Source organism: Nerophis lumbriciformis, linkage group LG01 (genome assembly GCF_033978685.3).
Source record: "Nerophis lumbriciformis linkage group LG01, RoL_Nlum_v2.1, whole genome shotgun sequence".
Lineage (NCBI taxonomy): Eukaryota > Metazoa > Chordata > Actinopteri > Syngnathiformes > Syngnathidae > Nerophis > Nerophis lumbriciformis.
In genome coordinates this window covers 45,126,404-45,141,844 of record NC_084548.2, presented here as the reverse complement: position 1 = coordinate 45,141,844, position 15,441 = coordinate 45,126,404, and the positions used below count along the sequence as shown (strand labels likewise).

Sequence of the window (15,441 nt, the reverse complement as noted above, 5' to 3'; positions counted from 1 at the left end):
CTGGCTTTCAAATCCAGTTAGGCAGGAAATATTGGTAGTTTACTTCTCGTTTTTATTTGATATGTTTTTCGCACTTCTTGAAATATATAATTGCTGTTCTGGTATTGTGTTCCTCTTGCGTGTTAAAATGTACATTTTACATTGTTTTGCAATATTCTAATTTGTTTTCATGTCTGTACAGCACTAAATTTGGTCAACTGGGGTTATTTTTAATGCTATATAAATGACCAAGGAATAAAACCGAAACACATTCTAATTCTAAAATGTATGTTTTGTTTGCTTAGTGTTGTGATTAATAAATATTTTCAGGTAATAAATGTATGTCATTGATACCTTTCTTCCAATCAATCCATCCATCCAACCATCCATTTTCTACCGCTTATACCCTTCGGGGTCGCTGGAGCCTATCTCAGCTGCATTCAGGCGGAAGGCGGAGTACACCCTGGACAAGTCGCTACCTCATCGCAGGGCCAACACAGATAGACAGACAACATTCACACTCACATTCACACACTAGGACCAATTTAGTGTTGCCAATCAACTTATCCCCAGGTGCATGTCTTTGGAGGTGGGAGGAAACCGGAGTACCGGAGTACCCGGAGGGAACCCACGCAGTCATGGGGAGAACATGCAAACTCCACAGAGAAAGATCCCGAGCCCAGGATTGAACTCAGGACTACTCAGGACCTTCGTATTGTGAGGCACATGCACCTGTGAGACCAGACAAATAAAACAAGACAAAGACTATTTAATTTTAAAAGTCCGTATTTAGATTTATTATTAAGTATACCTGGTTTGTATATGGATGTGTCTCATGAAGGATGACCACTGAACAGACAATATGAACAATCTCAATGAGATAATAGACATCATTAATAGGATGCATATGAATCCTGCATCTTCAGTGAGTGCAGGGTTGAAAGTGCTTGTAACTCAAGTAAGCATCTGGGAGCATAAATGATGCTTCATTATATAATATGTGCATAGAACAGTGAGGTTTCTACTGTGCAGTTTTGATGCAAAGTTAGTGCTCAAGAACAAAATGAAAACATCACAGTACATGCTCACTTGGTGAGGACTGTAGTCCGCAATCGCATGTCGACTACATGATCAACAGAAATGACGTTTGTTACATGTTTCACATTTCAGAAAGGTAGACTGGGTGGATCACTTTGCATAGGTTTAGGCCCTGCTCTGAAATCTGAAATACAAGGCTTTCGTTGTAGGAAGAAAATGACAAATCTCTCGCATGTCGGAATTAATGGTACTTGTTTGAAAATAAAAGGCAAAAAAAGTCACAGCTTTCTGTTGAACCTAACATGCTCACAATCCCTTTGCTTTGAAGTATTGTGTAAATACATTAACAGTATTGATTTACCTCAGTGCAAAAAGTAAATTATGGCTTTAAGAGGTGTAGAGGACCAGCTTGATGACAATAGATGCACCAACTATTCAAAACGTTATCTGAGATACAGTGGAAAACAATAACATTTACAAAATGATTTTCTTGTGCAAGTAAACTTAAGCATAAGCTGCTTTCTCTCTTTCTTACTCATGATAGAAAACACTTATGTGTTTAGAGCGAACAATTGATGTTTTATACAGTTTACAGTAAAGTAGCGTATGTGTTTAAATAAGTTTGATATTGATATTATTTTTATACAACCCAAAAGACGTAGATGGTGTGTAGATGCAACAGTTTAGATTAGTACCTGAACTAAAACATAAATTGAAGCTTTGTGTCCAGTAGCAGCATGTTCGGCTCTATTGAGATCACACAGGTGGTTTAAATCCTTTTCAACATGTGTAACATTTACTCAATGTGGACTATTACCGTTATCATCAGAAACACAAGTAGAGCACATAAAAGGTGAGGGTAGTTGGCATATGATTTACAGGAAGTAAACTTACTCAAACCTTTCTATGGCTGACGTGATCATGATCTTCTCTTGAGTTCAAATGCTAGCAGCCACAGTATCCTATACGGCACACCAGTCTTAAGATGTCAATAGAAACAAGTAAAAATATTTTCATATGTCAGTAAATGTTGGGACAGTCCACGTAATTCCTGTCAAAGTATCCCCCCTTGTACAGCCAGTCCTCTGCTCCGGTGTGAGGGTTTGTTCCCAGATGGAACCACCTGAAAGGAAATGCACAAAATGTTAGAATGTTAGGTCAGTGTCATGTCAAGTGTATTTGGTATTAATAAGGACTTCAGGGTACGATACATATTTCTAAAAAAAAATTGAGTCAGGAAAAGATATCATGACATATTGTGTCACAGTTTGAACAATCCACTGAACAGATGTGAAAATTTAAAGTACACTGTGTCGCCGAAAACACAGCTGAAATTTAGGAGAAAATAGAGTTCACATATTTATTAAACAATATGCACCTTAAATGGACATTTCCAACAAAACACATTTTTACAGATGAAATGCACCATCAACTCTGTGACCCTCTGAGCTGGAGCTGAGGTACATGTAGATGGGAGCATTTTAGTGTCATCCAGTGGAGTTTGCTTCTACCATCCTATTCACGTCCGTTGTGTCCTTGGGCAAGACACTTCACCCCTTGCTCCTGATGGCTGCTGGTTAGCGCCTTGCATGGCAGCTCCCGCCATCAGTGTGTGAATGTGTGTGTGAATGGGTGAATGTGGAAATACTGTCAAAGCGCTTTGAGTACCTTGAAGGTAGAAAAGCGCTACACAAGTATAACCCATTTATCATTTATTTATTATCAACAAGTTTCGGCAACTGCTGCACTAATTTTACTGCAGTGTTGGCTGTGCCTTTATATAGCCAATATGTAAACTGCATAATTTTTGTTCAGCTTATTAGTTCCCTTCTTTCATTTGAAAACCAAAAGGCCTACATAAGTCAGCTTCGAATTGTGAATTTTTGACAATCACTTGTCAACTTTTTTGGCTGCCTCCCTCAGTCACCACTATCCTCGCACAGTGAGGTAGTAGTACAGCGATACCTTGAAAGGCAGATGTTGATACAATCAGCCCAAACCATGACATTTTGCAATTAATATTACTGTATTGCTTGTATTTCGTCACGTGACTTCTTTCCAGAAGTAAAAACCAGTGGGTCTACAAACTCCTTTGTGTGTGGCTGGATCAAGGAAATTGGTCTCAAGACTATCCTGGATAAATATGCATCGTTTATGCTCGGGTAAGGTTGCATTTCATGATTTAACTTTGCGTCTACTGCCATGTTTGTTGATTTTGCACGTGGCGTTTATGAGTACGCATGTTTTTCCCCGTCTTTGTCAAAAACCCTTTATAAATAAAATTAACTTTCATTATGATTAATTATTATTACTAACATACAGATGCAAGGGGCCACTTTGCTACATTATGTACACTTAAGTTACTAAAACCAATACAATGTAGGTCAATCAGTCAATATATGCTCAAGTATCCGAACAAAACATCCACTTAATAGCTTTGTGTTATAGGTAACAAGCAAATTAGTGTACTATCTAATCTAACCCCCTTAAAACATTTAATTTCTTATTATCATTATACTTGATTCATATATTTATTATTCCACCAACTTAAACTTTTTTGAGAGCATTAGCATTAAACACCACATCTTGCAAGAGATGTGTCCACATGTTCATCATGACAGGACACGGAAATCCTCAAATACCATATACAGTAAAACGCACAGGTTGTTGGCCATTTCGGATTTCAGGTTCCATTTTTGGGGGGATTTGGGACAGTTACATTTATTCTTTGTTTTTTGTGTGAAATGTTTTAAATCAGGACATGTTTATTTTACCTTGAAAATGTGTTGCGGGCCAATTAAAAAAATTACCTGACAACCCTGATATAGAGGATTAGATTAGAGGTTATGTATATCTTCACCATGAAGAATATGTTGTTATTTTAAGTACCAGTATAATGGAAAAACAAGTTGCCTCTATAATGAAGCTATAATCATGTATACCAGGGGTAGGGAACCTGTGGCTCTTTTGATGACTGCTACTGGCTCTCAGATAAATCTTAGCTGACATTGCTTAACATGCTAAATCGTGAATAATTCCGCTCGTAATCACAGTGTTAAAATAACGTTCAAAATATAAAACATTATCATGCATTTTAATCCATCCATCCGTTTTATACCGTACCTGTTTAAGAAGTCGCATTAATGGTAAGAAGTATTTTATTTATTATTGGTTTGCTTCAGAATAACAATGTTATTAAAAACAATAAGAGACTTATTATATTCTAAAAATGTTAGTCTTACTCAAAAATGCACACATTTAGTTGTATTTAGTGTAAAAAATATTATATGGCTCTTACGGAAATACATATAAAAATATTAGGTTTTCATGGTTCTCTCAGCCAAAAAGGTTTTTGACCCCTGATGGGACCCGGTGGGTATGGAGAGTATTTAGACCTCTTTAAATTTTTCACTCTTTGTTTTATTGTTAAAATCAAAACAGTTAATTTTATTTCTCATTAATGTAGATTCAGCACCACATATTGACAGAAAAAAACATGTAAAAATGTTTTAAATAAAAAATAAAAAATTACATGTACATAAATATTCACAGCCTTTGCTCAATACTTTCTTGACGTACCGTTGGCAGCAATTACAGCCTCATGTCTTTTTGAATACGATGCCACAAGTTTGACACACCTATCTATAGGTGGTTTCGCCCATTCCTCTTTGCAGCACTTCTCAAGTTCCATCAGATTGGATGGGAAGCGTTGGTTTTCATCCACCTCTGGGGAGGGAGGACAACCTTCCAAAAGGACAACCATCTCTACAGGAAAAACCACCAATAGGGCCTGTATGGTAGAGTTGCCAGACGGAAGCCATTTCTTAGTAAAACAATTACCAACATGCACCTGAAAGACTCTTAGACCATGAGAAACAAAATTCTCTGGTATGATGAGAAAAAGCTTGAACTATTTGGCGCGAATGCCAGGCATCATGTTTGGAGGAAACCAGTCACCAGTCCAATACTATCCCAACAGTGAAGCATGGTGGTGGCAGCATCATGCTGTGGGGATGGTTTTCAGCGGCAAAAAATGGGAAACTAGTCAGGATAGAGGGAAATGTGAATGCAGCAATGTACAGAGACATCCTGGATGAAAACCAATGCTTCCCATCCAATCTGATGGAGCTGGAGAGGTGCTGCAAAGAGGAATGGGCGAAACTGCCTAAAGATAGGTGTGCCAAGCTTGTGGCATCGTATTCAAAAATACTTGAGGCTGTAATTGCTGCCAAAGGGGCATCAACAAAGTATTAAGCAAAAGGTCTGAATAAATGTGATTTTTTTGTTTTATATTTTTAATACATTTAAAACATTTCTACATTTGTGTTTTTTTCTGTCAAGTTGGGGTACTGAGTGTGCATTAATGAGAAATAAAATGGGATTTTTTTGATTTTAGCAAATCGCTGCAATGAAACAAAAAGTGACAAAATTTGAAGGGTTTGAAATACTTTCCGTACCCACTGTACCAATATCTGATTTATAACACCAAAAGACTTACAACATTTTCAAGTAAATAGATATGATCAAAATAGCATAAATCTCACAGAGATTTCGGAGCCATTTTAAGGGACAATGAGCAAGCCAATCACGTGATCCTTGACTTAGAGGTGGGAATCACAGATCCCTTCCTCATCAACAACAATGCTAATCAAAGAGCCTTTGTGAGAGCCAACAATCATAATTTTGGGACAAATTATGATCCAGAACCTTATAATTTTTAGCCTGAATATAAGGAAGGTGAGCTACAAGTTTTAGAAGCTGTGTATTAAACAGATATAACTTTAATGAAACATAAGCATCATGTAGCAGTATTGCAAAGTGCTAAACAAAAATACAATCTACACATATAATAAAACAATCATTTACTGTAATATGTCTGCTCTCACTGCAAGGCCGACCGATATGATGTGTTTTGTATCCCATTTCGATAAAAACTTTATCATAATCCACATGAAGGGTTAAAAGGAAAAGTTGCTGCCTGCAGACACCGTATTCGGTTGTTGTGTCTTTGTCTCGATCTCAAAAATAAATGTCACAAATGATACATTTCTGGATTTATGGCTAAATCCTCCTATTAGCCAGGTGGGGGGCATGATTTATAATCTAGAATAACTTTGACAAGCTGAGATGCATACGCGCAGCAGGACACTGACTGGCTCAATTAATGCCCCAGCATAAGCTAATAGTTAGCTTTCAGTTATCAATTTGTCGCTGAAAAAATATTTTGTCTGTGTTGGAGCTTATACATTTTTTTTTTGCGTATTTCCAGTATGACTGATCTGTTGATATGGTCAAAGTGCAGCAATGTTCCAATTATGACATTATCCGACCCCGTATCTATAGAAATTGCCTAAGCAATTTAGAGCGGAATATTCAAAATGGCTGCCTCAAATTGAAGCATTTTGTAAAGCTTAGACTGTATTTTTGCATACTTTGCGGATTTGGAAATACAGTTGGATATGGTTTAATGGATACGATAAAACAAAATTCAGCATATAAAGTCAAATTGTCTTTCTATTATACTGGTACTTTAAGGTGACACACTAAAGTTGAACTACCGAGCTTTTGAAAGTTGGACAGGGACAGATTTACCTGGTTGACCACTCCTCCTCATCCTTGGATCGCTCTTTACGCGCGACCCTCTGCTTCTCCTCAAGGCGCTCTTTTTCTGCACTTGCTTTGTCTGCAAATACACAAAATCAGACGACAGAAGCAATCATTTAAAAAAGAAGCATTGAAACATCCTGAAAATTTAAACTGGTGATACCTATTTCTCCGTTCTCCATGGCTCTGATGTCGGGCCTCTGCCGACAGTCAGTCGGTGCAAGTAGTTGCTCCATGCTGGGCTCCAGCTCGTTTAGTGTCATGGCAAAGCTGGTAAAGTTATACATCTGAACGAGAGTATATACAATTACACTTGACTGGAAAGAAATGTACAAGTACCCAACAGCTGTTGGAGGTTCGTTGCTCCAAATATTAACAATATGGCGATCACTCTTTCTCCATAGCTGGTCCCAGGCTTTGGAATACTTTACCTGCCAAACTATGGACAATTAGAGACCTATATTTGTTTAAAACTAAACTTAAGAACCAATTATTCTGAGCCGCTTTTGGTACTTAAGATCACTGTGATACTTATGAATTTAAACCTGTCATGTTTATTATCCGTTCTTGTATTTTGCTGTTTTTCTTGCACTGTTTGGTGTCCAGCATTTTGGTGCAGCTATAGCTGATGTACGGAGCTTTACAAATAAAGTTTGAATGATTAATTGATATATGCACTGTGCAAGCCAACCTGTTCTGAGTGAGCTGGTGGTGGCGATATCCTCCACAGTAAGGCACTTTCTGGTATCACAGTTACAGTCTCGAGAACGGCATTCTCATCTTCACAACTATGTTCCTGCACAAACAGATAAACGCAAAAAATAACTAACGCTGTCAAAAGTGGAAAACAGTAATGGAGCCCTTTGTACAGTACACAATGCAAACAGCTGTGTCACAGAACTAAAATTGTCACAAATTGGACACATCTCTCAAGCAAATATGTCATTGCAAGGCATTATGGGTAAGTGCTGGGAAAGAGCTAACCATACACTACACCTTGGACATAACTTACTAGACAACAGCAGCAGCACACTACATATATCAAGTTCAATGTTTTACCTTACGTGCTACTACTGTCACGCGTGTTATTGTAAAAGAAGAGATCAAATGAATTCACAAACTCTTTCAAAGACAAATAATAAAACATGTCAAACATAGGTACAACCTGATTTATCGGACCTGTGTGATCAGTAAGTCTGTACCTCATTAGCCAACACATAACATGCTTTTACGCACGTTTTTTTTTGACAAAGCAATTTCCTTCCTAAATCCTGCCCTCGGGTGTTGTCGTTCCTTATGAGCGACTTCTCACTCAGTTTCTAAATCTGGAGCAAAATGCAGGGATTCCATACAGCACTCACCTGCTTCAGCTTCTTTGAGTCCCCTCCTGCCTTCTTGTCAGACTTTTTGTGTGCTTCATAGACCTTTGGGTCCACACTGTACATGCACTCAGTCCACTTTCCATAAATCACACTGTGTTTCTTCTTACTGGTTGAGCAAGAGGAGGGACATAAAGAATATGCAGTAAAAGACTTGGTGGATACCTGACTAATGTGCTTCAATCTTACCTGCTGTCTTGTATGTGACCTTCCACTTTGTGCAGCTCTTTTCCAAACATGCCACAGGGTTTGAAGTTCAACACACACTTATCTCCCGTGCTGAATTATTGTTATAATGACAATGTCAGTAGTCTGGTATCTATATCTGCTTTCAACACAGTAACTGTCATCATACCTGTGATTTACAATCTCTACTGTTCCATATTGCTCGATCCAAAGCTTCCCTAAGATGACGTTGTGCACACAGCACATTGGGTTTGTCCATGTGTAAGCTTCTTTATGTCTGAAAGAAATGTGCAGCTTCTTGAAGACTGCGTGGTTTAGTCTTGAGAGATAAAATGTGCAAAGTTATGTCTTTTAACCATTTAAGTGTATATTTGTATGAACTAGGGATGTTCCGATCATGGTTTTATGCTGCCGATTCCGATACTGATCATCCATGAGTGAGCTTGGCCGATACAATACCAATTACATGCAATAACTGTAAAAAAAAAATGGTATTTCTTTATAGAGAGTGCTATTGACAGTTCAACATACTATTTAACTAGTTCTTTATTTTCTTTTATTACAAACAATTGGTAGAGCAAAACAAAGTCAACAGTCCACAATAACCAAACACAACCAAAAACTACTACCTGCTACTTATTTAAACCCTTTGGGTTTTGCCCTCAAAGTCCTCCTGGATCCAGGGATTTGTTCTTAGAGTTTTTAAACATTAACAAAAACAAAAAAATGCTTTGATGAAAATTTAAATATTGATCTGATCATTCTAGTATCGATCATATACTGATACCATCCTTAATATCAACACCACCAATTTATGGATTGATCCGATCCTCCTCTTACATGTCATGTACTGACTGTGACAATGATGACACACAAACAGTTGCCTTTATATTATTATTATTAATGTACTTGTTAATTTCCTGTTAATAACGGCTTACTTTCTGCTAGGGCTGGGCGATATGGCTGAAAACGGTATCACGATAAAGGTGTTTTATATTGGTCGATAACTATTGATATTTTTTATGACCTATGAAAAATAAGAACCAGGGGAAAAATATATTCAATGTAAACATTCTAATTTAAAATGTACCGTAACCTTCCTCTGACTATACTGTATATAAGCCCGTCCGCTATCAAGGCAGAAAGGAAAGGAAATGTCAACACAACCATGGAAAACACTCCGTCAACGTAAACAAAATTCGAAACTCTCATTCAACACTTAACAATATAATTTTCTACAATTAAATGTGCCAAAAAAAAGGACTTTGTAAGAAAGGCCTAATAAAGTGTGACAATATATATAGTGCCAAGCCTGTAAATTTAAACACAAGAGAAACCTGAGAGAAAAAAAAATATTTGCTGCAGGTTTAGTGCCGACTGTGCTCAAGGGTGAGCGTGGATAAGGTGGTGTGGCATTACTGATTACGAGCACATTTGTCTGACTACGGTCCGTTTTAAAAAATCCAAAAGACTTGTCCACTTTCACCCTTGCTGTTTAATATAGCCATTGAACCGCTTGCTATTTGGCTTAAGAATTGGGAGGAATTTAAGGGTATCACTCGTTTCGGTCGGGTTCATAAGCTCTCCCTATATGCCGACAATCTTCTGTTGTTCGTTTCAGACCCCTCATCCTCGCTTCCCCATATACTATCGATTCTGGATCAGTTCGGTCGTTTGTCAGGGTACAAACTGAATATTCAGAAAAGCGAACTATTTTTTGTGAATAATTTGGCAAGGTCACTCCCGCGCTCACAATTCCCCTTTAAGATCTCGGAGGAAGGATTTAAATACTAGGGTGTGTTCGTCTCGAATTCTCCCACAGAGCTGTTCCGGAAAAACTTTCAAGCACTGTTGGACAAATCTAAATCGGACTTGTCCAGGTGGGCTGCCCTCCCCCTATCCCTAGTTGGCCGCATTAACCTCATAAAAATGATTTTACTTCCGAAATTTTTATATCTCTTTCAGCACATCCCTATATGTCTCAACAAATCATTTTTTGTTGGCCTTGATCAACAACTTCTTTCTTTCATTTGGCAAAACAGGCCAGCCCGCCTTGGGAAAGCCACTCTACAGCTCCCTAAGGCGGAGGGTGGTCTAGCACTTCCAAACTTTAGAAATTATTTCTGGGCCTGCAATATTAATAAACTTCTGTACTGGGCCCATTGCGACTCCCCAGCCGCCTGTCCACCTTGGGCTCACATAGAGGTGGCATCGTCTAATGGTTCCCTGCACGCGGTGATTTGCTCACAGCTACCATTATGTTCATTGGGGACCTCCCTAAACCCAGTTGTTAAAAATACCATTAAAATTTGGACTCAATTTAGGAAACATCACGGCTTGCACAAGGCTTCCAGCGGTGCTCCGATTTTGAACAATCCCGCCTTTCTCCCTGCCTGCTCGGATTCTGCGTTTCGAACTTGGTCGACTAACGGACTTAAAATTCTCAATGACCTGTACCACGATGGAGTGTTCTCTTCCTTCGCTTCTCTGTCAACAAGATACAATCTGCCTAATACTCATTTCTTTCGATACCTCCAAACAAGGCATTTTATTAAAAAACAATTTCCTCATTTTACCAACCGCCCCCCAGAAGCAGAAATCGATCGGTTTCTCTCCTTTGACTCTGACCAACGACGTTTAATATCTGTCATATATAATGAAATCGGCCTTCTGAATCCACTTAATACTTCACCTGTCAGAGAATCATGGGAGCATGACCTTGGAGCACCTATACCTGACGGGAGGTGGAGGGAGGCTTTGAGGCTGGTACATTCATCGTCCATATGCGCTAGGCATGGCCTAATACAATGTAAGGTATTACATAAAGCACATTTCACCAATGCTAGACTGGCTAAAATATACCCCAACCATAGCGACACTTGTAACCGCTGTAGACAATCCCCAGCTGACCATTTGCATATGTTCTGGACGTGCCCAAAACTCTCAAGTTTTTGGTCGGCTATTTTCGACACTGTTGGGCAGGCCCTCGATAGGACAATAACACCCAGCCCGCTGACTGCCCTTTTTGGCGTTCCCCAGGTGGACGGTTTACCTGCAACCGCTCGTCATGTCATTGCGTTAACGACTCTGCTGGCTAGGCGTACAATTCTTTTTAAATGGAAGCTTGCGTCTCCGCCGAGCCATAACAGTTGGATACAAGATGTCTTGCGGTGTCTCCAGTTAGAGAAGCTTCGGTTCTCCCAGAAAGGATCTGTGTCATCTTTCCATAAAACTTGGGGCCCCCTCCTAGACCTTATTAGAGACAAGCTTGACATCACCCCAAGCGATTCGAGTAACACAACTTAGACAGAGCTGACCGCTGAAGCACCCCCGACCCTCACTCCCTGTGTTTACTTACTTTTACGTTTTATTTTTATATATTTATTTTTTTTTTTTTTTGCACATCTTATGTAGTATTTATTTACTTATTTACCTTATTTATTTTTTGTTTATCTTTAATATATTCGTTAGATTGAATCTAAGTTTGCATATATTCATGTGTGTCTATATTTGTTGTGGGCACTAGGTGACAATTACCTTGGGAATTAAAGTGGGTGGGTACTGTAAGGGGTGGGGTTTACTATGTTACATATTGTAAAATGTGCAGATGCCTCAACTTGCTGTTGCCATGATCCATTATACTGTACTGTCTGCAAAATTCAATAAAAATATTTGAAAAAAAAAAATACAAAAAAAATACAAAAGACTGCCATACTGTCAATGTGACTTTTCCTTTTTTATCGACAAGTTATTCGCTCTCTGCGGCACTCATTCTCAGTTTCTCTTCTCACCCCATGCAAAGAATAAACCCCAAGTAAACAAAATGGCGCAAGCAAACTTGACAGGTGATACTTACTTGATGGTCTGTTAGTGTGTCAATTCCACTGATCAGTGATCACTTCCTGCGTTGCTCGGTTACAAGAGAGCGAGTGCCTTTGTTTATGCAAACAACTTTACTTCGCAACTTCCGGTTTCTTCTGACAAAAAAAAAAAAAGATTTAAATTTATCGGCTGCATTTTTTATTAATATCGAATACATGTGTATCGCGATATACCTGTATATTGATATAGTTTTATCATCCAGCCATACTTTCTGCTGTAACATGGTTCCATCTACACTTCTTAAACTTTACTAAGCACGTATCTCTTGGTGTTGTTTCAGGCTAGGGTAGCTTAGCTATTAGCATGCTTGATCCTGGCTTTCTCATCCTCCAGTGATAATACTTGGTAATGATACTTTAAATACTAAGAAATGCAGTTTATTTACCGCAATGGAGGTGATTATCATTAGCTTAGGGAAGTGACTCCACATTGTGTATGGAGATACATAATTAGCTGCTAGTCGCTTGTCACCCAGAGAGGATCAGCGTTTGTGATCGGCAGTTAAAAGCATTAATCAACAATGGCTGATCACATACTTTTTAACACAAATCAGCTAATACCGATCGGTGGCCGATCAATCGGCACATCCCTAGTATGAACACTTCATTTATATATTTTTCACAATAATAGCCCCCCAGTAACCGGTTTGTTAAGTTGTGTTATATAGAAGTAAAAAATATTTAAAACATTGCTTCCTTGCCTCCCAGCACACATGCTATCGGTGGTGAGGCAACAACGGCAGCAGTCTAAAAAGTTTCTAACAACATGAAAGCAAAGTTTAAGCATGCTTCATTCTTGGCCACAAGGCATCTGACAACATTCAAAGCATCATTAAGATGCACAAGATACAGTTCTAACATTTGCAAACCAATCAAAATGCAGTGCAGCAAATGAAAGTGTGTGTGTGAGAATGCAGGTGTTAATTCACAAATTCTCACTTCAGTAACTCCAGCGTCATTGTGCCTTTGGGTTCGGCCTCGACACTTTTTCCCCAGAACTTGAGTTTTGGGTAAATGGATCCATGGAAAGCAAACTCTTGCTTCAGAGACTCTGCATGGAAGGCACTGATGGGCGGGTGGTGGCTTACCTGCTCCGAGATCAATCTGTAGCCATCGTCCTCTCTAAAAAATAAAAATAAAAACATTTCAAAGATAAAATAAATAAAGAAGATGGAAAATAAAGAAATGTGTAATGCAATCTTAAATACCTCATGAGTTCAAACGTCTCTCCCAGTAAAGGATTAAATGGCTTTCCAGTCCTTTCCCATTGAGATGCTACAGCTGAAACAGCAAAGGCAGCAACAACCTGTTGTGGTGACATTAAGATTACATTTAATACAGTGTGTTAGCTCGAAAATGTGAAATTTTAATATGGATCAATGTGCCGTGATTTAACCGTACCTGCATGCGGTCTATAGAGTCCGACAAACGGCAGGCTTTGTGGATGAGGTGTGTGTGTTCCATGTACTCTGAGATTCTCTGGAGGAAGCTCAGGGGCTCATTAAACACAACAGGCATCGCTATTTTGGACAGCTCCTGCAGCAATATAATATAAAGGACCATCAACATACAAATGGCAAGCTTCAGAGCACAAGTATGTACACAAGTCTGCTAAAATGCTTTTGTGATGGTGCTCACATATAGCAACTATGTATCCTTTTCACTAAAGCTATTTTGGTACCATTTGATGCTGAAAAATGGGATTCTTAAACCCAATATAGCTGACGATCATAAACTAAACAGGACAAAAAAGGTTCAGTTTGCATAATAATTACACCAGTAATTTTTTCCCCAATATGGACATACATATACAAATAAAAACGTCAAACTCATCTTTTTGCTGAGGCAAATACAAATATAATGAAGTAGGAGGAAGGAGTCGTGCTCTTGGAAATAAATGTGACAGCAAAATAATGAAGTAGGAGGAATGAGTTGTGCTCTTGGAAGAGAATATGTGACAGCAAAATAGACATTTATTCCACAAAAATTAAAGACATTTATTCCACAAAAATTAAAGAATGGCTAAAATCTGTACTTAAAAATAGACCAAAAAGTGCATTGTGTGATGTTTCCATTAATATCATAAGCATTACAATTCTTAATATATGCTTTTCTTTAACCAAGTAAGACTCACCATGCCGATACATTTCTTAAGTATGCTCGTCACACTGAAGTTGTTTCTGGTGATCATTTCAGCAGGTAAGGTTTTCCTTGTAAAAAACAAAAATACATAATTTTGTTTGATTTAATCACACTAACAAATGTAGTTTTATTTAACGGTGTATGTAATTGCAACGACTCAAAAGATGTGTTACCAATCAGGAATGCAATGATTTCATTGAAAAATTGTTAGAGTACCATACGCAGTTCCTCACCTACGCTGCCACACTGCATTCTGCTCTGCAGCAGAGCTATCAGTCACCTGATCACTGCTGTCAAGCACCAGGGCATCCTTGAAACTGACCTCCAAGGAATCATCTGACTCGCTCAATTAATATGACAGTGTCACCCATAAAAAGAGCATTGTTACTTTTAGTGACAGCGTAAAATACTGGGTGTCACTACAATGATGGTGCAACAGCAGTCGTCCTGTCTCACCTGTCTCGGCGTCGTAAAACTCCTCCTCGCTGTTCATAGTGAGTAGAAACAGTAGATTTGTTACTCCGAAGTCATTTTCAGCAACGGAACATCACTACCTCGGAACATCGCAGACAGCCAAACACGGAACCTGGAAACATACAGACAGCGTGTTACAGCAATACGTAGTTATATGTATAATAGTTGTCCCATAACAAGCCATTGTTTAAACATAAAATAGCCTTTAGGGCAGCTAGCTAAAGTAGCAGTTAGCAACATTGCTGAGTTCAAATGCCTCCGGAGACATTAACTAACCTTAGCAGCACACACCCTGACAAGCAAAGGGCAGTTTGGATACTGGTATGTGTATGTAGATATAGTTTAATAATAATATACCTGTGAATAGATGTCAAATTAGTGAGCTGGTAACATAAACAATTGAAGACAGCCCAGCCTTTGGAGATGGGCGGAAGTCGGTGGCAAGGACGAAATGATTGACGTGTACATCAGCCAATCAGAGCACAGTGTGAATATGACGCAATTGGCAATCCGTTATTTTGACAATAAATTAGATAAAAAAAACAAAAGAGAAAGAGGTCACCCTCAAATGACTTTACAGATGTTACTCTAAAATACAAAAGTAACATTGACTCATTGCGCACTTTTTGTTCCAATGCAGACAAAACATCCCATTAAAAAAAAAAGTACGTATACTCTCGTGTTTTCTGGACTGACCTAAATAATTTAATACATTTAATCCTCATTAAAAAATACTATCAGACATGTACTTTTTGGCC

At 38.5% G+C, this 15,441-nt stretch overlaps 1 protein-coding gene across 2 annotated transcripts; it reads right to left on the bottom strand.

The window, feature by feature from the left end:
- Positions 1–1,767: 1,767 nt before the first annotated feature.
- On the bottom strand, positions 1,768–14,553 carry LOC133621610 (oxysterol-binding protein-related protein 2-like). Of its 2 annotated transcripts, XM_061983772.1 has the most exons (13): positions 14,443–14,546; positions 14,202–14,277; positions 13,469–13,603; positions 13,276–13,373; positions 13,156–13,189; positions 13,007–13,065; positions 8,356–8,463; positions 8,190–8,279; positions 7,983–8,109; positions 7,313–7,417; positions 6,785–6,908; positions 6,610–6,700; positions 1,768–2,140 (listed from the first exon to the last, which is right to left on the bottom strand). In XM_061983772.1, exons 2-13 carry the CDS (start codon positions 14,256–14,258, stop codon positions 2,038–2,040), a joined length of 1,131 nt encoding a protein of 376 aa, XP_061839756.1. In that variant the 5' UTR covers positions 14,259–14,277; positions 14,443–14,546; the 3' UTR covers positions 1,768–2,037. The 2 variants fall into 2 exon arrangements, with proteins under 2 accessions (XP_061839756.1, XP_061839766.1); XM_061983782.1 differs by having other exon boundaries at positions 13,007–13,189; positions 14,443–14,553.
- Positions 14,554–15,441: the final 888 nt, after the last annotated feature.

Bases quoted from the DNA above. Each gene is read 5' to 3' on its own strand.
- LOC133621610 (XM_061983782.1), bottom strand. From the start codon at position 14,258: ATGATCACCAGAAACAACTTCAGTGTGACGAGCATACTTAAGAAATGT. The intron at 8,110-8,189 runs GTAAGATTGAAG...TTGCTCAACCAG, and splicing joins GGTCACATACAAGACAGCAG to TAAGAAGAAACACAGTGTGA. The intron at 6,701-6,784 runs GTATCACCAGTT...GTGTATTTGCAG, and splicing joins CATGGAGAACGGAGAAATAG to ACAAAGCAAGTGCAGAAAAA.